The 26,914-nt window shown below is 28.8% G+C and overlaps 2 protein-coding genes across 2 annotated transcripts in view; one reads left to right on the top strand and one right to left on the bottom strand.

Moving 5' to 3' along the window:
* LOC129960787 (protein timeless-like) overlaps positions 1 to 4,846 on the top strand; it is a 145,410-nt gene extending 140,564 nt beyond the window's left edge. Inside the window, exon 24 of the mRNA XM_056074431.1 lies at positions 4,720 to 4,846. Within this exon, the coding sequence (XP_055930406.1) occupies positions 4,720 to 4,732 (13 nt within the window). The 3' untranslated portion in view covers positions 4,733 to 4,846. The remainder of the gene's footprint in view (positions 1 to 4,719) is intronic.
* Positions 4,847 to 7,803: 2,957 nt separating this feature from the next.
* Positions 7,804 to 26,914, bottom strand: part of LOC129960974 (rap1 GTPase-activating protein 1-like) — a 138,172-nt gene continuing 119,061 nt past the window's right edge. Inside the window, exons 6-18 of the mRNA XM_056074755.1 lie at positions 26,644 to 26,747; positions 26,467 to 26,545; positions 24,101 to 24,154; positions 23,502 to 23,585; positions 23,067 to 23,167; positions 20,548 to 20,677; positions 18,508 to 18,656; positions 18,102 to 18,267; positions 16,679 to 16,954; positions 14,598 to 14,659; positions 11,550 to 11,782; positions 10,372 to 10,475; positions 7,804 to 8,916 (exon numbers count right to left, since the gene is read on the bottom strand). Coding sequence (XP_055930730.1) covers positions 8,779 to 8,916; positions 10,372 to 10,475; positions 11,550 to 11,782; positions 14,598 to 14,659; positions 16,679 to 16,954; positions 18,102 to 18,267; positions 18,508 to 18,656; positions 20,548 to 20,677; positions 23,067 to 23,167; positions 23,502 to 23,585; positions 24,101 to 24,154; positions 26,467 to 26,545; positions 26,644 to 26,747 — 1,680 coding nt within the window. The 3' untranslated portion in view covers positions 7,804 to 8,778. The remainder of the gene's footprint in view (positions 8,917 to 10,371; positions 10,476 to 11,549; positions 11,783 to 14,597; positions 14,660 to 16,678; positions 16,955 to 18,101; positions 18,268 to 18,507; positions 18,657 to 20,547; positions 20,678 to 23,066; positions 23,168 to 23,501; positions 23,586 to 24,100; positions 24,155 to 26,466; positions 26,546 to 26,643; positions 26,748 to 26,914) is intronic.

The raw sequence follows: 26,914 nt of genomic DNA, 5'->3' as shown, positions 1-26,914 counted from the left end.
GAAGTTTTCTACGCCTGGAGTACTCAGTTTTGTCAACAAATTCACCAATAAGCATGTTTTAGTGAGCGCTTAAGTTTGTCCGTTTTTAGAAAGTAACATGATGCCATTTGCAGGGAGTCAGTCTCCTTCATGATGTCAGGAAGTGAGGTCAAAGAGCAATACCTTTTTGGTGGAGAGTAATGGGTATTAAGTGCAGCTTGTTTTTTTCTTTTGTATTGAGAGATTTTGGTTTCGAATTCAACTAAAAGGAGTACAAGTTTTATGTTTAAGTTGATGAATTTGTATTTTGTTAGTTGTGATATGGTAAGAGTATTGAATTAATTTTCTTGAAATAATGGCGTTGTATTTGTTGCAGCAATAGAATTCTGTTAGTTATCATGATGAGTTAATAGCTTGTGTTAGTTATTGTGTCGGGGTAGTAAGTTGTGTAAATTGTGTTAAGACAATGGTGACGTTTAGTTAGTTTGTTAATTGTTTTGAAATTAATGTTGAATAGTTTATTTTAGTTTTGATAATTTTCAATGTCTATTTTGAAAGAATTAAAGAATGACGAATTATATCTCGTCGCTGAAGAGTCGAAATTAAAAATTATAAACTTAAAATTCAAATTGGTGCAAAAATTACAGATTTAAAAATCTAATTGAAGATTGTGATATTTATTTTATACAAAATGTAATGGATTATATAATTGAGAAAAAAATAACTGAAGTTGAAAATGAGAAATTAAATAACGAATTTAATTAATAATTGTAGAAAAGTAAATTAGTATGTTTTGATAAAAAATTAGAATTGGCTCTAAAAATTACGATGCAATCTAATGAACCATATAAAAGTAATTTAGAAAATCTAATTAAAGGTGTGAAAACTCTTACACTTCCTATATCCAACAAGGCAGAATCATTCAATTTACCTTTTTTTCAATTTTAAGAAAAAATAATTTAATTTAAAAATTGTGCCCGAAGAATTCAAAGCTGAAGTTCTGAATTTATATGAGATAAAGCAACAGATTTTACTTCATATTACTTAATACATATTACTTAAGAAGAACTGAGTAGTTAAAAGAAACTCAAAGTCTGAAAGTTGTAAAATTTCTTCATTTATATTTAATGCTTAAAATTAAACATCACATTAAAAAATATGAATTCGAAAAATGCAACTCAGATATGTCAAATTCTGGATTGTAAATAGATGATTTATATTTTGTTTCTATTAACGTGAAAGCAGCATTTGAATTGTCATCAGATGCAGTATCAAAATTGAAAAGTGGTGATTTTAATTTGAGGAAATTGAAGTCCAATAGAAATTATTGACTGAGCATGTGAATACGAGAGAGCGGTTGTTGCGAAATTGCTTGGGTTTTAAAAGAGTCCCGAGCGAGATTTTTTTTCCCCTTAGGAGTTTGAATTTTGTACAGCGGTCGGTAACTTTTTTTTTCGTTAAAAGCCATTTTTAGAATAATTACTTAAATAATTTTTGAGAAGTCACAAGTTAGCAACATGAATAATAAAGTATATATTTTTGAAAATTGAGACTAATTTTTTTATGTTACAATGTTTTTGCTCTGCATAAAAGCACTATAATAAAATATCCATCGGTTAACTTATTTATTATAAATATTACGATAGTTGTCTTTGGAATAATAAAATACAATTATTCAAATAAATAATACGTAATTTTAAACAAGCCTATTATCTTTTTTCGTTCGCCAAACAGTATGTTCGGATTTTTAATATTCTACAATATAATTAATTTGTATGAATTATAAAATTAAAACTTATACTTAAAAATAATATTTGTGGTAGACCTACCTCTCCCCAACTGCAGCTATATAATTTAAATGAGGTAAAAAATACAGGCCATATAACAAAAATGCCATATAAGCTAGAATTTTTGAAATGCTCATTGCCTACACTATACATATCATTACAAACAACCTCATAAGTGGTCAAAAGACATTTTTATGTTTTTTGACGATACTAGAATCAGGTTATTACTTTATAAATTTTGCTGTATGCTGAGATAACATTTTAAAAATTTATTATAGAAAAAGAAAGTCCAGGAATAAAAATACGATACATAGAGTATTGTCTGGACTTCTGTCATGCAAGCGTCATGAAGGAGATTTATAACAAATGCCCTTTGTAAAGCAAAGATAAAGTAATTTATTCCTCATTCTATTAAAAAGATTTTTTAACAAAACCATATAGTCGAGAGTCTACTGCAGTTTCTAATGAGATTTTTGCCGCTGAATTTCTCAAAAATATTCGGTAAATAAGACATATGATAGAAGTATATGAAATATAATTTAAATTTCAAACAAGAAGGTAGACTCGAAATGTTCATTTGATTTCTTCTTTCATTTTTTTTATAAAATATATCGTCGAAAACTCTGTTCGCAAAAATATGTCGATTTGGAAATCTCCAGACGATTAAATGCGTAAGCTTTTGATTAATTAAAGGTATCGAATATACTGTATCATCAAAAACCACTTGATATCCCCTTTTAAGAAGTTCTATCTGGGGCAAATTATATGTTGGGTAAAAAAAAAAGATTCATAAATTTTCTATTCTACATTTTTTTAATTTTTTAAATTTGCTAGTTCCAATTGAAAAACCGTTTGATCAATATATAAAAAAAAGTTGAAAAATTAGGATCACTAATTAATTTCGAATGGTTCCAATAAAGACGAGGGTGATATTTTTCTTTTCTAAACTTTTTTCATATCTCTTACGAAATTTTGATTTAGCACATTTCGCGCAAATAATTATAAACGTGAAATTTATAGAAAATGATCTTGGTATTTCTCCAACATAGGAAAATATGGCAACGCGCCTTTCTCTAAATCTGGGGTGAAAACATAATTTTTGTTCAAAACCAAGCATTTTTTCTAAAAGAAAAATAGCTATATTTCATTCTTCTTACAAATTTATTGTATATAAATATTGGGTTATGTCTATTTAAAAATATAATTTTTGTAACCATCTGCGATTACTAAGTTCAACGTATTTAAGATCCTTTTGGTTATAGTTTTATTTCTTTAATCCAAGTAACAAATCTTGTAATACTGCTCCTTTGGAAAGTCACTTCAGTTTATTGTGCAAAAGCAAGAAAGTACACTGATTATTGACTTCGTTAAGAAGTTCACAAAATTACCAATGATAAAGTTACCTTATGATAATTTTATTCACAGTTTGAACCAAACCATGTCCATAACTAACATTTATTTTTTTCGGAATGGTTTGTGGTAGTTATCTTAAAAAATAATTTTTAAAAAAACCTTTATTTTTTATTTATTATACCTAGTGTTCCTTTTGTTGCAACTGATACGATTTCATTATCATTATTTTTATTTAAGACAAGAGGTAACAAGTCTCTTAAGGTAACAAGAGATTCTATATTCTTACCTCGAGTTTGCCAGTGAATTCCTTTGTAAGTAGCAGTATATCAATTAACTCATCCTGAAGTCCATCAGATTTAACAAATCTATAAATAAATAAAATCTGTGAAATGTATTTCACATTGAAGATCCATTATAGGCGACAGAAAATTATGGACTTGTTGAATTGAAATCCGTAACTTGTTGACCAGTTACATATATTCCGATAGAGCCATATGAATGCGTCCAACGCAAAATGTTCGTCCTCATTTCAGGCAGAATTTCGTCTAAGAAGCACATCAGAATCTCATGGTGTAGCATTCTCATTTGGTTTTCATTCTACAGAGCGTAAATCAGTCCGTACATTTCTCGATTTTTGGAATCAATTGAGTGCTTGATAAATTGATCAATTGAGTGCCTAACAAGATATGCAAGCAGTTTTCACGAATTCTTATCAGGAATTTTTCTTTTACTTAAATTGAGTAATATTTTATTTGATATACGTGTGTATAATTTATCATTTAAAAATGAGCCGCATTTTGCTTTATTGTTTTAGTAATTTACTCAAAAACATTGAATTGTAACAAGTTCCGTCTTTTACAAACAAAGCAAGAATTTCCGATTCGAAAAGATTGATTGCAATTATTTATTTCTGAAAATATGAGAGATGAATAGATTAGAATGATACTTTTATGAAGGGCATACGGCACAAATGAAAATGGGGCTATAAGATTGAGTAGTTGAGAGAAACAGTAATATTAAAATGTCATATTTGGAAGGAAATGAATTCTGATGGGTGAAGTATTTTTAGAAGCATATACAACCACGTTTCTTGATACAGACATGTTCATTTTTTAATAAAACATTGGCTAGACATTTCCAGAGAAACTGGTTGTCTGACGGGGAAACGCACTCTAAATTTCTTTTCTTCTTGTTGGAACACATTTGAAAATTTGCATCTTTTAAAAAGCTTGCAAATTTTGTCTTCAGGAATCTTAATTTAAGTATTTAAAAGGTTGATTCTCTCTCATCTTATGGAACTCGCAAATTTTTTTAATAAACCAAGATTTATATGCAAGGGGGATAATATAATTTATTTATTTGCTGCAATAATGGAAGGTTTTATGTATACTTCTTTCTTCTCTTCAATATAGTATGTTTTTAATGCATATTTTTTTTTACAATGTACAAAGTCTTTTCTACTATTTCGGTCGCATGAAAAAAGCATGTTCTTCGTATGTTCTATAGAGGATTTGAAAGAATACTATCATTTTCAAATGACCAAAATGTATGCTGCTTGTATTTATATTGAAAGTAGTTGATACTTTTCAATTTTTCACAGGTTTCATTTATAGAGGCCGAGTGTTCGACAATAACAAATGGTTTTCATTATGGTGCAATATTGTCTCAACACTTTTTTTTGGATGAATCAATGACAACAGATTTTCAGATATTTCGTATATATGTATTTACACATTTCGTATGTATTCAATATTTTTGACATTTTTCTATATTTCTTTTTATAAAAGATACAATATATTTACATATTACTGAAGTTTAAAGTTATATAGTAAAATTTTACACATTCCCATACATTACAAGGAAACTGACTAACTTTGTATTTCCTAAAGAAGAGCCATTTGTCAATTTTTACTACTGTTTTTGTGTTCAGTTTTCAAATTTAACTAGAAATGAATATTTTTATGTTTGAGAAAAGTTTCTGCTTTATGCAATGTTATGAGCGTTTTTCCCATCAATATTCGATGCATAATTTATTCTTTAAAATGACTTATTTTCTAAACTAATTAATATTAAAAAAGAAAGAAAATATTGTGTGCATCATACATTTACTCTCTATTGTGATTATTTTATAAGCAAAATTAATTCAGTCTAACATTAGTTAATTTAATTTATGCGAGGTAACAATTAGGGATTGCAATACCGGTATTTTGAGCCATTTCTGCAATTTTGTAATTCCGGTATTCACAAGTTTAAATACCGTTTTTTCGGTATTTATTAGAATTTTTTTAAATTGTCTCCACTATATGTTCAGTGATCGCCAACATAGCAAAATAGTATACGTTTTTGTTTTTATGTCTCCCTAACGGGCGAAATTAATTAGCTAATTAATGGCTTAATTGCTTAAATCTAAATTAGCGAAACATTAATTATCCCTGAAAGAAGACATTGTATTAATAACGACTGATGGAGCAACAGTTATGAAAAAAGTTGGAAAGTTGATTCGTGCAAATCAGCAATTGTGCTATGCTCATGGAATTCAATTAGGAGTAATAGATGTATTATACCAAAAAAAAAGGGGGGGGGGCAGAAGAATTCAAATACTGTGGATATAGAAACTTCGGATTCCAACTTTGAAGTGAATAAGAGTGAGAGTGATATTGACAATGCAGATAATGACAATTTAATTGTTGAAGAAGATATTGCTAATGAGGATGAAATATTAACCCTTCAAGAATTGCTTCCTATAATTTATAAAGTTCGAAAAATTGTTAAGGTATTTAAATGTTCCCCTATAAAAAAATGACATATTACTAAAATATATACTAACTGAAAATAAAACAGAATATATGTTAATATTAGATTCTAAAACACATTGGAACGTTTACTCCTAATGTTGGAACGATTTTTGAAACTGAGAAATCCAATCCAAAAAGCAATAATCGACTTAAACCTGTAAATTAATTTTTCAGATAGTGAATTCGACTTAATATCCAGAACTGCATCAGCTCTACTTCCAATAAAACTGACTATTGAGGCATTATGTCGGAGAGATTCTAATTTATTAACAGCTAATGCAACAATAAATTTCATGTTGCACTCACTGAAAGAACAGCACACATCACTATCTGAAGAATTATAAATTACATTGAAAAATCGCACAGAAGAAAGGCATACCGAAATAGAAAATGTCTTATGGTATTTACATAATTATAATGATTTTAAAAAATGAAAATGAAAAAGAAGAAACAAAAATAACCAATTCAAATCTGATTAAGTTTATAGTAAATTTTCTTAAAATTTTTTACACACAAACCTATCCACATTCAGAAGATTTCGGTTCAGTTATCAAAAATTATGATGGCACTAATGTGGATATTGAAAAGGAATTGTCTCTTGAACAAAAATTAGAATTAGGGATAGATAAAAAAAGATTTCAACGAACCAAAATACAATACAGAAATCAGTTATATCCAAAACCATCCGACCTGAAATCGATTTATTTGAAGATGAGGGATTTACAGGTAAATACTTGGAAAAAGTATATCGCGCATTGCTGACAGTACCACCAACTAGCGTAGATGCCGAAAGAGCATTTTCGACAGCTAGTAATTTTTGCACAAAATTACTTTTCAAGCTTAATGACAGTACAATTGATGCATTATGTTTTTTAAGATCACATTTCAAAAATAGTACCACAGACTGAATAGTAATATTTACACTTTTTTTTTGTGATTTAAATAAGATGTTCCTTTACTTTTTTGTGATTCTTTATATTTTGTTGTTTTCTTTATATTTGTGATCCTTTACTTTTTTTGTGATTATTTATATACTGTTATAATTTATAAGTTACAACTTATTTTTTGTGATATTTACACTCTCTAATAAAACTGGCAAATAAAACAAAGAACACCTGTGTTTTCTTTATTTTTCTAAAATTTCTAATACCGGTATTAAAACCAGCATCCCGGTATTAAGATCTAAAAAATACCGAATACCGGTATTGAAATTTTGGTCCTATATTGAATCCCTAGTAACAACGTAAACAGGGCAATATAATATGAACCTAGAATTCCGCAATTTAAGTATGTAAATCGATTGTAGAAATTAAAGACATTCTAAACTATTTAGAAAGTTATGGAAGCACAACAAAGAACTAGTTGAAATTAAATCATTAGTGGTATAAAAGAGGAAGCTATTTTGAGATCATTTATTCTGCAATGCCAAAAAAAGAACAAGTTAGCATAACAATAATTGCATAGTCTCTATTAACTGAAATTTACAAAAGGGAGGTCGTTACGATTGTAGAAATTGAATATATTAATAAATCATTTTGAATTTTCGAAGTATTCTTATGTTATACATTTTATTAAAAGAAAATATCATTGAGTAAATTGCAGTGGGAATATTTCAAAGAAAAATATTTCAATATTTTCTTTTATTCATTATTCATAATGGATATGGTCCCAGCATCACTGACAATTAGCTAAATTATTGAAATAATTTAAAAAAATAAGTAAAAATGTGTTTATGATTAATGATTAATTATTGAAATCAACCGAAATAAAAAAGAAATATTCATGAATAAAACACATAAATCTTCAGTTGAAATTGTATTAATTATTCAATAGTTTTTAACAAGCAACTCATTTGAAATAGTCAAAAATAATTTCAGATTTGACCCAAATAGACCTTAGATACAAATATGTAGCTAATATAATATAAAAACTTCTAATCTAAATATAGCATAATAGTGGCAATGAAAATTTATAGATAAATAACTTTAAAAATAAATTATTTGAAATACATTCAGCTTTGGTATATTTGCTTAATAGTTGATAATCTCTTTAGAAGAATGATTAAACATCTTTTCAGAAACATGAAAAATCCCACATACCTTTTGAATAAAACTAACCATCTCTAATATTAGCTATACATAATAATGACGTGGAGAAAAAAAGTAAAATTTTGAAATTCGATCAGCATGGTGAAATTTCATTTTAAGTAGCTACCGACAGCTTTTGCAACAAATAAGGAACATTTTATAAATATTTTTTTCTATAAAAATAACATGTCATTTCAATTTATCATTTACCATAATTATTCTTTTTCAATAACAGTAGATAAATAATTTTAAAAACGTGAAAAATTTTTCACCAACATGAATATTATAAAAATTTCTAACAATTTTGATATAATTCATGATATAAAAATGATTTTCATTTGATGTTATACATATATTAAAGTTTTTTTTTATGATTGTGAATGTTTTTAGTACAAAATGAGAGTTTGCACATAAATATTTGACTGCATGTCATAAATATCAACAATGACAAGATTCATAAGTTATGTATATACAAAAATTTACAAATGTATGTTTCAGGATGATTTGATGTAAATAAAAAAAATTGCAACATTTAGTTTAATTTTGTTGCAAAGCATTAAACATAGAACAGACACGGAAATTTGTAAATCATTTAGCAGTTTTATATGTTAAATGAAAAATATGAAAATAATGTTTCAAATATGGCTATGAACAAAACTTGCAAAATAGCAATTCAAAACATAATAGCAATTTAAACATAAATAACATTTAGTATGTATCACATGAGGACAAGGATATATTTATATACAGGATCAGATGAAGTAGGGGATGTAATTATCACACAACAGAATCATGCCCATTTTGATAGCTCGCTAAGGTTGCAGTTAGACGCTTATTATCTTGCCTTAAGATTGACAACTCAGTTGACAGTTTTATTTCATTCGCTTTCAGCCTTTTCATTTCTATTTGGCATGCCTGAAGATTAGAAAAGAGTTGAGTTGTATTTAACATGAAAATAATTTTCATAGAAAACATCAAAATTCACAATTATCTGCTTTGCAATACTCAAACTTTGTTAGAAATAGACCTGAGACAAGAGTAAGGAATTTTTTTTTTTACACTGATTCGTCTGAATCGCTGAATTAAAAAAATAAATAGCAATAAAGGCGACAAAAATGGATATTAAATATAATATTGATTACATTTATATATTTACGATAAGAAATTATAGAAAATAAAATATATGAATATGCAAAAGCTCTTAAACTTTTAGGATATATCAAACCTATACAAAAAGTGATTTTTACGGTGAAATTTAGATTTACAATAAAACATGGCAATAAACAAGCAAAAGATAACCGCTACAAGAAGGCTCTTTCGTAATGAATCAAGTATAAAGTGTACAGTGCAAGTTCAATGGAATATACATTTCGAATAACAAAACAACACGGTTGCATGTATAAAATCTCGTAACACAACACGACAGATAAAAAGAGCAGCAACGAATCTTTGGGACACTTTAAATAAATGATCAAAGCTCTTGCTAAGTGAAGCATGGTGTTATTCATGTAACTGTGAAGTACTATTATGTATGTATATTGTCGTATTTTATTTGGTTTATCCGTTTAACTAGCGAAACATTTCCTGTAGCTGCCACCATTTGCTCTTCCAATCTCATACTCTATTGCAGAAATGATTTGGACTTATCCTTTACCAAGGGACTTTTGAATCAGCTTTTATAACGACAAAATTACATTTACCCATGTGAAAGGTTTACTTATAGAGGGTTGGAGTTCAAATTATTCTTTTGTTACAAGCTAGTATAAATTTCAAATAAGAATAACAGAAAATGAGAGTAGGAAGCTCCTCTAAGTAAGATACTCTAACATTACACTAAATAACGTTTCGCAGAAAATTAGAAAGGTGATAGGGTGGGTAGAGAAACAAGAATTCGATTGTTTAATAAATATGCCGGAACCAGAATTGTGTTAAATCGAACCAAAAAATTGTCTTAAATTGTTATTTGAAAAATATTTGCATCTGTAAAATTTTGGAATAAATCAAATGGAAACTTCATTATCCGAATAATTTTATATTACAGCTATTCGAAGAACAATCTCATTAACAATGACTCTCAAGGTAGCATTCATAGCTAAGAAAATAGCAGATAGAAATCAATCCATTTTCCCTCGTAAAAAATCATGAAAAAATGAAAACAAATTTCAAAAAAAAAAAAAAAATTAATGAATCAGTTCTATAAAATTTTATAAAAATGTCAATATTTTACACAATTTAATTAAAATGCTAATGGTGTAAGAAAAAATATATTTGATGTTAAAAGTAAAATAATCAAATAAACATTTAAAATGAACGGTGTCACAAAATTTTAATAATTTTACATGAGGGATGAGTAATTTTTTAAATACTTACTGATATCTCTTTTAGTAAATTCAGTTTATCAATTTTCAGTTTAGAAATTTCTAGCTCTGCATCCGTCGCACTATCCAACACATGCATATCTTCCAGAGATCGAACTAAAGAAAAATACAAATTTAATTTATATGCAGCGCATCCAACACTTCTTAAATGTTTTTTTTTTTATGATAACTAAATATTGATTAATTTTAATGGCTTTCAAAAATATAGATTTTGGCCAAAGATGATTGCATACAAAATGATATGCTTAAAATTGAAAATATATTAATTAAAATCGAAAATATCTGATATTGAACTGTAATTCCTCTCCTTTCATTTATTAGGAAACTACAGTCAAGTATTATACGAGTGAAAAAAATTAAAATTACCATAAATATAATATTATAAAAAACTTTTTAAGAAGAAACAATATGCCTAAAGAAATTAAACAATGTAATCAAAATGTCATAAATTTATCATGAATAAAAATAGATGTAAGAAAACAAGAATAATAAAAGAAAAGGTTTTAAAAACACGTTTTTATTAGTGTTTTAAAAAGTGTAACATATTTGTTTTATCAAAAATATGGACGTCGAAAGAAAATCATGAAAACGTGCGACTGATAGAAATACTCTAAAACAAACTGGAATTTTACTTACGTTTTTGATATATTTTAAAATTTAGGAACGTTAAAAAATTTTCTTTGTTGTGATATTCATTGCGGCTTCACTTTTTTTATAATATTGTAGTCAGTATCTCAAACTTTTACATTTGTTCCCACGTTCATACTTTTAATAAAAAATAAATTTCTACAAATTTAGTACATTAATAACAGAATTTTTAAGTGCTTTTTAAAAATCTCCATAATTTAAAATTTTTTAACCTTTTTATAATTTATTATTACAAACATTATGAAATTTTATAATTAATTTATCTCGCATTCACTATTAGACAGCCCCTCACAGTTCTATCCCATATACGAAGAAAATACGAGTTCTTCTGTACAAATATTTAAAGACCGCACTAATATAGAAAACATACAAAACTTTAGAACTCGCAAACATTAAGAAATAAGTGAAAAAGCGATAGTAAAATTCCAAGTTTACATGCATAAGTTAAATAACAAGAGAGAATAAGTTAAGTAATAACAAGAGGGAATGTTAAATGTTTAGAAATAACACTTAGAGACTTGCCTTTGTCATTCTCATAAAACAAATGAGAATAAGGAGGATGCAAACTAGCTGTCAGAGGTGCGTCTGCTGAAGACATACTTTCCATACCAGAATCTGCTGGTCTTTCCAACTCGAAGCTATTCATACTTGAAGAGTCAGATTCACACATTGTAGGCTGTAAGGATGGGGGAGTGCTTGAATTGGACAACGGGGTTTCAGGATTGCTACTGGTTCTTTTCCCAAACTTGATATGGCTGATGAATTGGCAAAAAAAAGACCTCAATAAATAGGTAAATTAATATGAAGAAGCATATTTTCTTACCAAATAGTTATTAACTAGTATATACATTCCTGAGTATCCAGCCTATTGTGGCGAAAGAGCAGGCCGGATAAGTTGGAGCTCTATGAACTCATTTCTTTGTCCACTAGTACCAGAAGACACAAGTTTTTATACCAAAATTCACTGTTACAATACGTATTTTCTCATTTCTTAATGAGTTCTAAGCCCTCCATTTATCTCAAGCCATGTAGAATGTGAACGTGACTGCTGCCCAGTGAATCATAAAAGCAGTTGATGGTAACGTGCCGAGTTAAAATTGAAGGCTCTGTACTGGTAGTTTATATAAGTTTATATACTGCACTGCATGTTTCAAGAATTTATTAAACAAAAAGTAAGTTAAAGGATATAAACTGTTCACATTTTAATACAAATTCTGTAATGCCTAACTTAAAATGCAGGAAACATATACAAAACAAACGCAAATCGTAGGCCTAATTCGTAGAAAAATTGACTCAAACTGATTTTACTTTCCACTGATAAATGATTATACAGATATGAAAAGGTAATCCTAAGATACGAGTCAAAACGTACAGTGTTTAGTTTTAAAAAAAGTTCTTAATGGACGTCTGTTACACACTGACGAAACAATAAAAAACGAGCAGAACTCTGTCCTTTTTCTGACACAATTTGTATTTTGCACACGACACGTAAGAGAATCATAACATAACGCCATCCTGTGTGTCCGGTGCCTATACCACTGACTTATCTAACCAGTTGGATGAGCACAAGATGAAAGGGGAGGGAGAGGATAAAAGAAAGAGACGACAAACCATCCAGGGATATCCAGAGAGAATCACATCGGTGTCAAATCCTACACGACTGTATTTTATGTTAGGAGAATCATAGCAGACGCCTGCTTCCAATGCCTTGGCAATGTTGCCAATGCTATGCCTTGCATTCCTCGTTTAATTACTATAAAATAAAACTAGGGCGGATAGTCGCGAGCCGGATACTCGGTAGTGTACTGTATCTTCTTAATTCAGTTTAGAAATGTAATAGTAGAGTATGTAAATAATGCTTATTTCATTCAGCCAGACACATTCCACAAAGAAAATCTGAAGAATGTAAAGCTATCATTTCGCAAAAACTAGGCACCTGCTGATGACTTATGTTGCAAAACTATTTTTTCTTTTCTTTGAAATCTCACAGTCGTATGTTAAAGTGTGCATATAACGATACCACAGCTAAGCAACTTTTTGTTTTTTGTTTTTGAAAATAGTACAGCGACGAAACTATCACCGCATCAGTTGGTTCATCAGGAAAAGTATAGACGAGCAATACTTTAATTGAAATCCCATTCATCCTTCTCGACAATTTTGAAGGTTATATTACTTTTATTAAAGACAACTAGATATTCTTCAGACTCAAAAGAAAACAAAAACTTTTGATATCAAAGATCCAGAGAAACATTTCTCGTCATTTCAAGTCTCTATACTGGCAGCGCTAACCTCTCCCCGTTCCACACACATAAATTTATATACTTCAGGTACTTTAAAACAATCAAGTCCAACCTTCACCGCGAATGTATATCCTTTTTTTTGTCTACATTAAAATCAACCCGATGATATTACAAGTAATCTTCTATATCCGATTTCTTCCTATATCACGGATGTTCATTTATATCTTCCTTTATGCAAAGTACATGCGCATAATTAATTTTACTTCAAGATAGCGACAGCATGTGTCTTATGTATCGACGACTGATGATTCAAACATGTACGATGCGCCACTCGGCGACAAATTCTAAAACTAGTACTTGAGTCTCAAGAAACAATAATAGATGAAGGAAAAAATATCAGTTACAAAGTTGTAGAGCGTTCGTTATCTATGTAGTACAATAAGATGTCCTGTGCATATCAATACAAAGAATGTAACGCTTAAAATGCACATTTGTTCTGTCGCATTTTCCGGAATTGTGACGTCACAAGGCATGGCCAAATGGAGAAAATGCTATTATATTATATATATATATATATATATATATATATATATATTTGGATTAAAATAAAAAGACCTCAATATATTTTTCCTGTGGGAATGACTCAAACAGTAGGTTTTCCGGACTTCCCATTGCAGATTACTCCTGCTTGTGTTAGTTCACCAATTGATATGGTAAAAAGTGTGATTCGTGAAATTCAAATAAGGGCCAAAATTTGTATTGTAGACGAAGAGCAGTTTGACCACAGAAAATATATATTTTGGTATATGTACTAATCGATAACACTAAGCAGTTTTGCATTTTTCCTTTGTCTTGTTACATTTCTGAAACTGGATCGCTAACTTCGGAGTTTACAACTGGATGACGATGCAAGTGGACACATCGCATAGCGCGGAGCCATTTGATTATACCCAAATACCAATAGTTGTCGTTTATATAATAGAAAATATATAAATATAGTTGTCGTTGTTCTGAAGTAGGGGATTTAAGTGAGCGTCCTCTATATAATGTCCTTTAAATAAAAAAAAGTAACAGTGAAATAGTTATCCAGATTTTCTGATCAATTATATGTAAAACATGAATTAATGTTCTTATAATGCATTAAATTTAAAATGAAAATAAGACGATAAGAATTCTTAAAATTTATTTCAGAATGCCAAAAAATCGTTTGCTCATCGTGGGTGTACTCTTTCAAACCAAAACAATAAGAGAGAGCCAAGACAAAATAGTTAAGCATACGAGAAATCACCGATCTAAGAAGAATCAACAGTGTGAAATTGAAAGTACTTACCAGTTTACTGGACTGGCCGATGAGGTTCCATCTAATACTTGAGAACTCTGGGCCCTAAGAGTCTAAATTCAAAAACAAATGAATATTTTTAAATTTTAATCGAGTTTTTATTTTATCGGCGTTTCAATTATATAAATACATATTTCAAAAATTCAATGTAAAAATGAAAAACCTCGTCTTTCTTATTTGCATGCAATTACAAGATGATTGATAAATTGTCTGGCACTAAATAATATGTTTTGCAAATATCAAACATTTTACATAGTATTATCTCAATAAAATTCACTGGGGTTTCCTGGTGAATCCACCCGGGTTTCTCAACAAAAAACGGGATTTGCAATACAAAAAAATCAATTCTCAACAGAGAAATGTGACAGCAATGTAAACGGCTTTAAAGATTAAAATTCCAAGGGCAACAGAAAAAAAAAATGAGTAATAAAATTTCTCTTATTACTCCCAGATCAAGAAATAAATGTTTTCAACATTCCGTGAAGTAGCATACTATAGATTTGTTTAGTTCCCAAGAGTGATAGCCCTCTGTACAAAACTAATATGATCTTATTTACAATTTAAACGTTGTCGAGAGAAAAATTATTCTGGAAAATGTATTTATCTCAGAGTGATCTAATGTTCTGTTCCCCTGACATGAACTCTGTTATATGAAATACGTAATGCCTCCGGTCATAGGAAAGCAAAAACTTGTTGTTTGAGGGACTTTGAAGTTGTACGTTCTTTCTTATAAAATAACTGTAAATTTTCGAACATGAAAGGACCGCGAATCGATGGATGACAGCCCTCAATATGGCTCGCGCATTCGTTGAAAGGCCTATTTTAGATTGTCTAGAGAGACTGCAAAGAATAGTTGCGGACTTTTTTTCACATCACAGTTTTTAAAAAGTCTTACACTTTAAAGTTTTGCATTATGGAGAGGAATAATGAAATAATAATGGGGTTTTTGAATCTGTAAAGTGTATTATTTTTTGAACATGAAACGAAGTGGAGCGTACAATAAAAGTATTTGCCTATTTTATTTGAATTATCTAAAATTAAGTTATGCGGATATGCTTAAAGCATTTTTCTTGTCAAATAAATTATACAGAAACACTATAATAGTTTTTGGATATGAATTTATTAATGATTAATAATAAAATATTTTTATGCATGGGTGTGTGTGTGTATTTTCAAAAACGTCTAACATGGTAGAAGAAAAACTTTTGTACTAATTCAGATGAAACAAGCACTTAAAAAAATTATATAATTAGGCTCGAAAATGTGATAGGATTTTAAAATTCAATTAAAAAATATTGACTTCAGAGAGAATCAAACAATGATTAGTGAATTTTCAACATATTTTTTAATATTTTTCAGATAAAAGTACAAAAAGTAAAATATAATAATTCAATATTAATACATTCTTTAAAGAACTACTTGAAGAAACTGTATATAAAATTTAGAATCAATGTTTTAATAATGGCTTATCGTGTGTAAATGAGAAACGTGCATAAAATCTAGTTTTGAGAGAAATGCACCTTTAGTCCTGATTTCAATAATTTATTTTACAAATATTTTAAGGTATCGCTGAAAAGCACGCATTCTTATCACTCTTGTTACTTTCGCAGTCCATTTTAAATACTTTATTCACTTATGCTGAAAATTATTTTTAAACAAATGTCAAATGAAAAAGAACGTTTGACAATACAGATGCTATTCGCTCGAAGTTTCTCGAGATTTACGCACCGTGAGAACTTTCGTACTGGTCAGATCCCAACTGTCTACAAGTGCGAAAGTCCAGCTTGCTTGAACTCGTAAACATTATTGGAACAAAATTTCAATAGACAATCATTTACGAAATTTTTATTAATTCTAGTAAAAATATCTGTGTGAATATAGTTCAGAAAATTATGACTTCTGATTAATAACAAATTATTTCACTCTCTCATAACAGCAAAATTTTGTATTAAAAATGGTAATTCAAGTAAGGCATTCCTTATTTACAAAGAATTTTGATAAAAAAAAGGACCACATCACTTAAAATAAGCTAATTAGAAACATTACAATGAAATCATGAAATTATTACTTACAGATGGTGTTGTATCACCAGTCAAAGTGCCTGTTAAACTACTATTACTAGCTCTTGAAGATGAGCGTTTTGGAGTGGCATGAGCAATATTAGATTCCACAGAGTGACTACGATTACGGCCACTTAATGCTTTACGAACAGAGTCAAAAAACCCTGAAGATGTCCCCATAATTTCAGATTTGTTATTACTGGAAGGTACAGAAAATCCACAAAAGTCAATAGTTCTTTCAAATAAAGTGTCGTGAAGCGCTTGCAATAAAGAGTTCCTGGTCCTCCTCTGTAAATTAAGATAGCTGAATATTACATTTGTAAAATATATCTTAATATTTTGAAAAATACCTTTCACACTATAAAAATATTTAACTTGGAAATAATGCATAGTTACTTTCCATTACCAAAACTGATTATAATAATAGTAACAACAGCAACCAAAGAAAGACCAATAACAAATATCTTTAAATCTATAAATTTTCAACTAAATTTGGAGCAATTTCGGGTTGAGTAAAACGTATATAACGCAGCTAATAAATAAAACGCATATTTACAATATTTACTAATAATATATACAACAATCAAAGAAATATATATGCAGATTAAATTCGTCAATTTAGAGCTTTATTAAAAATTTATATCACAGGGAGAAAAATATAAAGGACACTGATGAAAAAAATCGCAGTATCTCAATCTTATATTGGTTAACATTATAGTACTTTTTTTTTGTTTTACAGAAGTTAAATTATTGTATGCCCTTGCATAATAAATAAGCATACCTTATCCAATATTAACCCTTTAAAGGGCCATTTTTTTCTAGTCATATTATGTTAAAATATTTTTAGGCTTGAAATTAGAATAAGAAAAGGGATTTATTTAGCTTATTAGATAAATTTAATTTGATTAATTAATTAATTTGGTAAATTAATAATTAAGTAACAAAACAAGACACATCATTTTGTGTGAGATAAAGAACTGAAGCATCTAAGATTCTGTCTTTCTAAAAAGTTTGTCAGAACTTATGCCGACCTAGATAATTTCATACAAAGATTGATAAATTTGGTGGGAAGCATACTTCCCACGGCCCTAGAAAGGGTTAAAACAGTGCATATTATTAATAGCGCAAAGTTGTTTTGCGGTTCTTCTCTTTTCCAGTATCATGTATTTGTTATTATCTAAGAACTACGATGTACAACTAATTGATTTTATGTCCACCTCCAAAGATTTGAGTTGAAAGTCTTCAGGACGAGAAACCACCAATGGTTACACTCTTAAAAAGGTGCCATCAAAGACGAACAAAGAAAGTATGGGAGTTTTTTTTTTTTTTTTTTCATGGGGCAATGTTCAGAATTACTTTATTAAAAAAAATGACTTAGGTATGAAAGAATATCACTTATAAACAAAATATTTCATTTAGATAAGAGTGAATTTACCTCAAGGCTAGCGAATTTCTTTGCTTTTAAGGACGCGATTTCAGCATTTATCAGCTTAGACAGAAGAAATGTTCGAAACACTGAAGATTTTTTCAGAATAGGAGGATTCGGTAATGGAGGTCCAAAAAATGGCACATCTTCTCTACAAGTTACGGAAACTCTATATCTGAAAAATATAAAATGATAAAATATTCAGATATCTTCCACAATTAAACACATTCAGATATATCTTCCACAATTAAACACATTCAGATATATCTTCCACAATTAAACACATTCAGATATATCTTCCACAATTAAACACATTCAGATATATCTTCCACAATTAAACACATTCAGATATATCTTCCACAATTAAACACATTCAGATATATCTTCCACAATTAAAAACGTGCATAATTTTTACCTTGTATGAGGAGTCAAAGGTTCAATAGCTTGAACGACTACAAATGTATGTAGAAAATGGGATGCTATCATAGTTGGCATGAAAGGCGTGTTTTCATCTTGAAAAATTATAGCAACAACATCATTCCCAATGTGCCTTTTTCTTTGAAGCTGTAAAAAAAGTGTTTTGGTTATGTGAAAAAGAGTCACAAAGAGGAAAAAAAAACCAAGAAAGGGAAAACATTTTCCTAGTGTACAGCATATACAAAATAACAGTGGCTTTCACAATTACAATAAATGCATTGTAAATAAACTTGGAAATGCATAAAACATCATAACTTTCTAGTCATATACCTATCATTATTGGAGACAAGAAACCAGATATGGAGTAGTATTAAAATTATGCTTATTTAATGGAAGCAATTTTTACAAAATATCAGATATAAATCATATTTTGTTATTCATAGGAAAGTCACTACATTTGCGTTTGAACGTCGTTGAGGAACAACGACGCTCACTTGTGAATAAAAAAATCCAACAAATTGGATTGATATAAAAAAAAAACAGCTAAAATTCATTAGTTAATTATATCAAATGTAAAATAAAAAAATAAATAAAAACGAAATCGAATCTTTTTTCTTTGTAAGAAATAGTTATTCCCGACTTTCAAGCCAAATCCTTCTTAAAATTGTATATCTGAATACAGAAGAAAATTTGTTTTAAACTCATTTGAGTTTAGAGCGGCTACCAGTGTGGGCGAAAAAAAGCTTATGATAAACTAATTTTGCTAGACGCTTCAATGGTTCTCAAGTTGTGATTCACAAACTATGAAATCAACAAGAAAATTTAGTTATAAGATGACTTATTCCACATCGTCCACGTGTAACAACCTCATCTGATGATCCTTATCTGCCATTTTAAAGACCTAAGACGGAAGAAAATTACTTTGGCTCACTTTATACGTGAAAATAATACCTCACTACATTATAACGATAGCTTTACAGGGGAGGTAAATATTTGCAAAAATCTTTGGAGTGTTTCCAATCATCCGATTGCAGATAGATGGCCAATTAAATTGGGTCAAATACCACATTCAACTGAATCAGCAAATAGAAGGTCAGTACTCTGTATAGGTAAGATTTACTTTGAAAAGCTATTCTCCAAACCTTTTAAAGGAAAGAACAACGGTTAAGGAGCATCTAGTCTCGCATTAGAGAAAAAGATAATAAAAAACAATTGTGGTACGGTGGTTCTTTTTGGAGATCCCATTGATTTCCATGAAGAGATTGTGGCTGAAGTGAAATATCGAGATGAGATTCTTGATCCATATGCAAGATCTTTGTTCATCCTTATGTACTAGCTTCATCAATTAATATCTATTGAAGTTGGGTTTGGAGAGAATGTACAGTCCATCTCGATCTCCAGATCTCAATCCCATTGAGTTCTTAGAGAGGCAGCTTTCTGCATAAAATTTTCGCTTGGATCTGTGCATGAGCTTGGAGATGGTATTCTCCGGCAAGAGTCTTATCTTACCATTCAGATGACAAGCAATTCAATTCTAAGCATGGGAAGGTGATGACTGAAGTGTATTTTAGTTGAAAACGACATACCACTTATAGAATACCATTTATTCAGTCTTTTGTTTAGTAACGTCTTCCTTTCATCGTTTTCTGTACGAGATGACTTTGAACAACAATTATAATTCCGTAATTTATACCTTATTTACTAAATCGTAAAATCTGTCTACGAATTTGATAATAAGCAATTCAGGAAAGATTGATGCGTTAATATTCATTTTTTGTAATTTAGGCAGAAAATAAAAACATCTTAAATTTTCGAGGGTAATATAAAAATTGTAAATATAAATTTAATAGCACGAAAGTATCATAAAAATATATAAAAGAATCCAAAAATATCGTAGGAAACGTACTTCAATGGCACTAAAAATACTGTTTGAAAATCTTATATTTTCTGTACAGATATTTTTGGTATATCAAATTATACAACAGGGAAACTATGGATAAATTAATAAAAATTTTAAGTTTACAGCAAATGCCTTTACCTGCTGTGAATCTGTTTGTGAATAAGGTAAAAGTGTTGACACATGAAACATAATCTCAACTCCCTCGAACTGTGTATATAAAGAATTGTCACCAGTCAAACCATCCTGGGTATCCAACCCACCACGGAAACTGAAAGATTAAACAGCATGGGAAGAACTTCCATTATATTAAGATATTTTTAATAGGCAAATAAGTTTTTTTTAAAATTTAAAATCATTTGAAAATATACATCAATATCTTTTTACAATAAATATATGTTGTATGAAAAAAAAAATGATTTTTATGAGTTCGTTTTGGAAACAGGACATTCTTAAACTATTAACCTGTTATATTTCGAGATAGTCAATTTCCTGTTAACAAGTTAATGGGTAAATAAAAATTTGGGATAATAGGTGCAATAACAATTAATGCACGAGATGCAGTAATATAATTTAATGCTGTTCTAATATGGAATTAATTTGTATGACATGAGCATATTTTGAAAAAAGGGCATGCTTAACTGATACAATGAAAATTCAAAATTATATAATGCTTAAATTTCATACAAAAAAGTAGTTAGGAATTAACTTATTGACAATAAATCTACTCTAACAATAAATTATATTATATTTGTTGAATTTGAATACAAAATAAATAGCTAATTGCTTAAGATTGATTATACTATTACATATAGAAATAGAGAATTTTTTTCAATTTTCGATATTAAAATTATATATATCAATACAAAGATTTTGAAACTGGTTTATTAAAAAAGAAGATCCAGAGAGATCTAAAAGTAGATATCTAAATCTCTCTATAGGGAAAAACTATTAGGCAGATTTCATCCATATTTCATACACATGCTTCCGGGAATATGTGAAAAGGGAGCAAAAAACAGAACTGGTTCATATTTCGTCCGCCAAGGGAGGAAATGGAGCTGTGAAGCCGGAAATTAACCTATTTCTTAAGGAAGCTTAAACTTTTGTAATTGGCCATGAGTGATCCTTTTTCCTTTTTTTAGTGTCTCCCCAAAGACATCAATACAAATTTCCTTCAAAATATTCAATCCTGCATTGTTTAAAAAGTTCCACTTTTTGTGACCTAGTTGCTTTGATTCGAAAGAACAGGATCTTTTTCATATAATGCAAAGGATTCTAAAATCGGTGCTCCACGCCATTACAAACTGTAAAAACCTTTATTTTTTGCAGTTTTCCCACTAAAAATTTATTTAAAAAATTTGGACGAAACGAAAACGGGTAAAGTAAAATATCAGTTATTTTATTAAGTTTCTTCTGCTTATTTGGTATTTAAAAAAAAGCTAGACCATAAGAACAGGGCGGAATTTTATGTGGTAAAAAACGACTATAAAATATGCAAGAAATCCTTAACAAAAATACAATTTTCTCTGCTTCAATCAATAATAGGTTAAGAAATTATTAAATCTTTTATTGTAATTATTATTTTTATAGCATGGGAAAGGAGAAATTGATCGTTGATGAGTTAAATGGAAAGAAAGAATTGATTCTAAATAAATTCTTACCATTTTTGTTTAATATTCATAAAGAAAAGGTACGAGAAAGGGAACGCTGACTTCGCATCCGAGCATTCCTTTTATTGTTCTATTTAATTAATTAATATATTTTTTTAAATTTCAGTAAAAGCGTTTTTTCCCCTCAAAGGTATACTAATCAGATAGAATAAGATAAATATAACCTCACAACAATAAAGCTTTAAAAAATATATATGTTTTAATATGTCATCAGCTTCGAAATATACTCACATGTCTTATTTGGCTGAATATGCAAATATTACATTCACATATAAAATCTAATATACTACATTATTTAAGATAATTTTCTTGTTTTCGGCTGTTTAATACCTCTTAAATAATATTCTTTTTCATAAAAAAACCCGCTCTCTAAACATATATAACAATTAAGAACTATAATAGTAGATACTCATAGAATAATGTAGAAAATAAAATATTTCTACCAAACGTAAGGCCGCAAAATAACTCGTATTCGCGCGTGGCTATACGATACAAATGTTTGGTTTACTTCGAGTGTTCGAGACTTCCTTTGACTCAGGTGAAAAAAGACTAATAACAATTGGAACTTCCAGCGCGATGTTTGACGGCCATTGGAAGCTTGTAGTCCTAAGATGCCTCATACGATGCCATCAATTATCAGGCATTCAATGTTGGAAAATGTTTGACTTGCAGTGTGGCGGAGTTTTTGTAAATTTCCCACTTCTCAACTCCATTGCTGAGTGGCGGAGGTTATGTTAATTTGTAAATTTCCTACTCCTCAACACCATTTCCAAATACGGCGGCTGAAATATGAACCTTTATTTATTTTTTTCCTTAAAGAAATCGAAACCGCATACTCAGGAGACAATATGAAGAAAATTTGAGTGGAATTGGCTGCATCTAATTTTTTACAATACAATTAGTTTCCCTACAGAGGATCTAATCGCCTCTTATTAATTTGGATCACCTTGTATAATTATCATTTCTTTCCTGAAATAAACATTTGCATACCCATTAAAACCTTTCAGTTCCACTTTATTTCCTAACAGTTGTAGAAATTCTTCCATCGCAGGGCTATGACTTTCATTTCCAAACATTTCTTCTTCCGTTGTCTATCAGATACAAAGGAAAACAAAAAATATTAGAGGATGTCGAAGTTCATCGAAAAACTGTTAGTTTAATAAAGGGATAACATTCATTGTAAACAAAAAAAAATATTTCTCTAACATTCAGTTAAAAAAATGTTACTACTACTATTTTGACAAAGAAGAAATATTAAAAAATATTGTTTTGTAAAATGATGTTTAGAATAAAAGAAGCTAAACAAATAACAGAATAAAAGAAGCTAACAAATTCTAGAAAGGATTATTCAAATAGAAGGTAACCTACGTTAATGCACAGAAGTAAAGAAAAAAAAATGTTCTTTTCAATAAATAAATAAATTACCTGCCCACGTTTCTGATAAATGATACCAAATTTCATTTTATTCACCAGAACATGTTCATCGAAAGCCATGATTAATTCGGGTGCCTGTAAGAAAAATAGCTGGTTTGTAAAAGTTTTAAAGTTAATAATAAGATAGTTTTATTCAACATTAAATTTTAAATGCATGGACAGACACGGCAAGATTTTATACAGAGTGATATGATCAATATAAAATACTTACAAGTTTGCCTAGACGATTTGAAAAGATTTGCAACTAACATGCAATAATTAACTAACATTCAATAATTAGACATATATTAGTAGTTTTACATTTTTAATTTGGTTAATAAGAGTTGATTTTAGCTAAGACTCATTGCAATAAAATTAATATATAAGTTGAAGTCAGGTGTATTTATTCTAAATTCAAATATAATTGTAAAAATAAATAAGGAAGAAAAAGTAGCTAAAAGTTGAGTATAACACGAAAAAAATTAAATGAAGCCAATTAAACTTTAAAAAATAATTAGGATGCAAGAATATAAGGAAAGAGAATAAATATCACAACTAGTGCGGTAGATCTGAAATAAGAGATGTGTTATTTAACATCAATTTTCACTTACCTTTGGAAATAAAACAGCAAAAAATTTGTCTGTTGTAATGTCATCACACATTGTCTAAAAGTGAAAATATAGTAAAAAAATAAGCATATATAAATAATACTATATGCATAATAAAGCATGAAACAAACATACCATGTTATACAATGCTTTTATCAAGAGAATCATCATTTCATTAGAAGTGATAAATATTTCAGCTAAAGTAACAAAGAGAATTTCCACAATAATTATATTTAATTACAGAAAAATATTATTTTGGTAGTATATTTTCCTAAGGTCTTGTTTAATTGACACTGATATTGCCATTTATTGAAATTTAATCAAACTGATTAATAAATAAATTTAATAAAAACAATTTTTAATTAATAATTCAATAATATAAATATTACAGCAAGGAAGAAACAATTTTTAGGAGCAGATTTTCTCGGGTTCAACACCAGGTGGGGCCACAGCTATCCAATCAAAACTTAAATGAATCATTGAATTAATAATAAAATTCTGAAAATATATAATGTAATGCCACTGAAAATACACAAGTAGTGCGCAAAACTTCAGAACACCAGCACATCAGGAGTGCTTTGCTTTGTGATCTGATTAATTGCTTAATATCATCAGATTTAACCCTTATGTTCATTTTGTATAGTATGCCATACATACAACTTTATAAAAATATACTATCACTATAAAATAATCTTTAACTTAGTTTTATTAAACACATGACATTCTAGATTTTTTTTATTTTGTGATGTTTTTTTTATAGCGTAAAGAAGGTACCTATATACATTTTTTTTTTTTTTTTTTGCTTTTCTTCAAAAAAGCAATCTTGCCACGATAAGGGTTAAATATAAAATCATTCACCTTTACATGATATTTTACTAATAAAATAAAAACATAATACTTTCACAAAAAGACTAACAAAGGGTAAATTGCAATTAAAATATGTAATGCTATCCATAAGAAAGATATAAAATAAGATATAAAAAAATATATGAAATAAAAAGAAAGAAAGACATAAGAAATAAAAATAAATCATTCTCAGGGAATTTACTGAGATTAAAAAAAACTTTTTATAAACCAGTATAGTCGCATACGGTGAAATATTCCTAACTCGAATATTCAAATTCAGTAAAAAAATACTTAAAAAAAATTAAAATACCTCGTTTAATAATAGCCTACAATATAATCAGTCTACTTTACATACTATTCATTTTCATAGTAGATTGACTTCCAATTATTCGAATAGTCAATTCTTCACTAATCTATGCTTTATTTGTAATTTTCTTTGCCCTTTTTATACTATCTCCCTCCTCAACCCCAATCCTTTTAACCAATCATATCGATCGGTTTTTCCGATTGCTGCGGTTGGTGAGAGGGGGCTAATGAAAAACATTCCAGTTTTTCTGAAAGGGTGATGAAAAGAATTCAAGCAAAATTGCATGCATCCTGAGTTCTGGAACACTCAATGCGATTCAATCGTTCTTTTCTTTAATACAAACAAAGATCAAAAATTCAATATATTTGGAAACCCATATCTGCTGGGCATACAAAAAAATTTACAAGTTTTTTAAATGACAAAAATAAACACATGAAAAACATTCTACAGTGATGATATGACAAGGTATAGGAACATATACAAGAAGCAATTAGCCCACAGTTAATGAAAAAATATAATTTAATACACGCTTGCATAGTGAATGTCCCCACAAAATCATCCAATTTTCATTTACTTTCAAACATGAAAAGTAATTAAAATAGTGGTATAGCACACATACAGAGGTAAAAATATGTTGCCACAGATGCATTCATTAGAATTATATATATTTATCACATAGTGAAATACGCAGCTTTCAAATATATTGAACGTATATTTATTTATCATGCAAGTGGCATTTCATATTGCAATATACAACACTGTAATGATTCCTTTCTTTTTGCTTTTTTGAAAATCTTTACTTCTTTCATTTTTACTCCCTGTTAATTCAATTACGCAGCAGAATTCAATTGCATATGAAAATTTCTTGCATAAATAGTTATTGTTGAGCTAAAGATTTCTCCTCTTATGGTAAAATTTAATTTTCGAAGGCAGTGATACAATGATGAAGAACAATGAAGTCATTGAAATGCCATTGCTTCATTTCACATTTTTCAAGCCAAATATGAAGAGAAGAGCAATAAAAATATCTATACGCAGATATTATTTATCTTTTGCTATACATCTGCGTAATTTGATTATAGATATTCCAGTTTACAGTGTAATAAATAATAAACATATAGCTAAATGTGCAAAACAACTGAATCATTATGTTTGGACAAAACAAAAAAAAGCAAACATTTGCTGAACAATAATCATAATACTTATTTTAACTTACTTTGGCTATTCTAAGTGCCTGCAATGGCTCATTTTCATAGGCAAGAGGTATTATATCCCTTACTATGTTATGTTTTCTTCTGTTTTAAGGAAATTGAAATAGGAAAAATTAGACTCCATTTTTTTTATAAATCAATTTGAATAATTAATTTTTGAAGACAAAAATTAAAATTTGTACCTTAAAATTGTCCGTAGATGCTCTTTACAGTTCACATTTTCATATTTCACAGACATCACAATAGGTCCAATATTAGCATCATTCATAATAAAATTGAAATGTTCCTAAATAATAAGAAGAATAATTTAGGCTTATAAAATCTAACAAACTGGTTTTACGTAGTACAAGAGAAGAACATACAAGCAATTTATATTTCCGTTTAAAAATTGTCATAACAAATTATTCTTTTTATAGTAAAACAAAAGGCTCAATGACATAAAAACATGAAATG

The sequence above is a fragment of the Argiope bruennichi genome, chromosome X2 (assembly GCF_947563725.1).
Source record: "Argiope bruennichi chromosome X2, qqArgBrue1.1, whole genome shotgun sequence".
Taxonomy (NCBI): Eukaryota; Metazoa; Arthropoda; class Arachnida; order Araneae; family Araneidae; genus Argiope; species Argiope bruennichi.
This window is presented reverse-complemented; position numbering and strand designations above follow the sequence as displayed.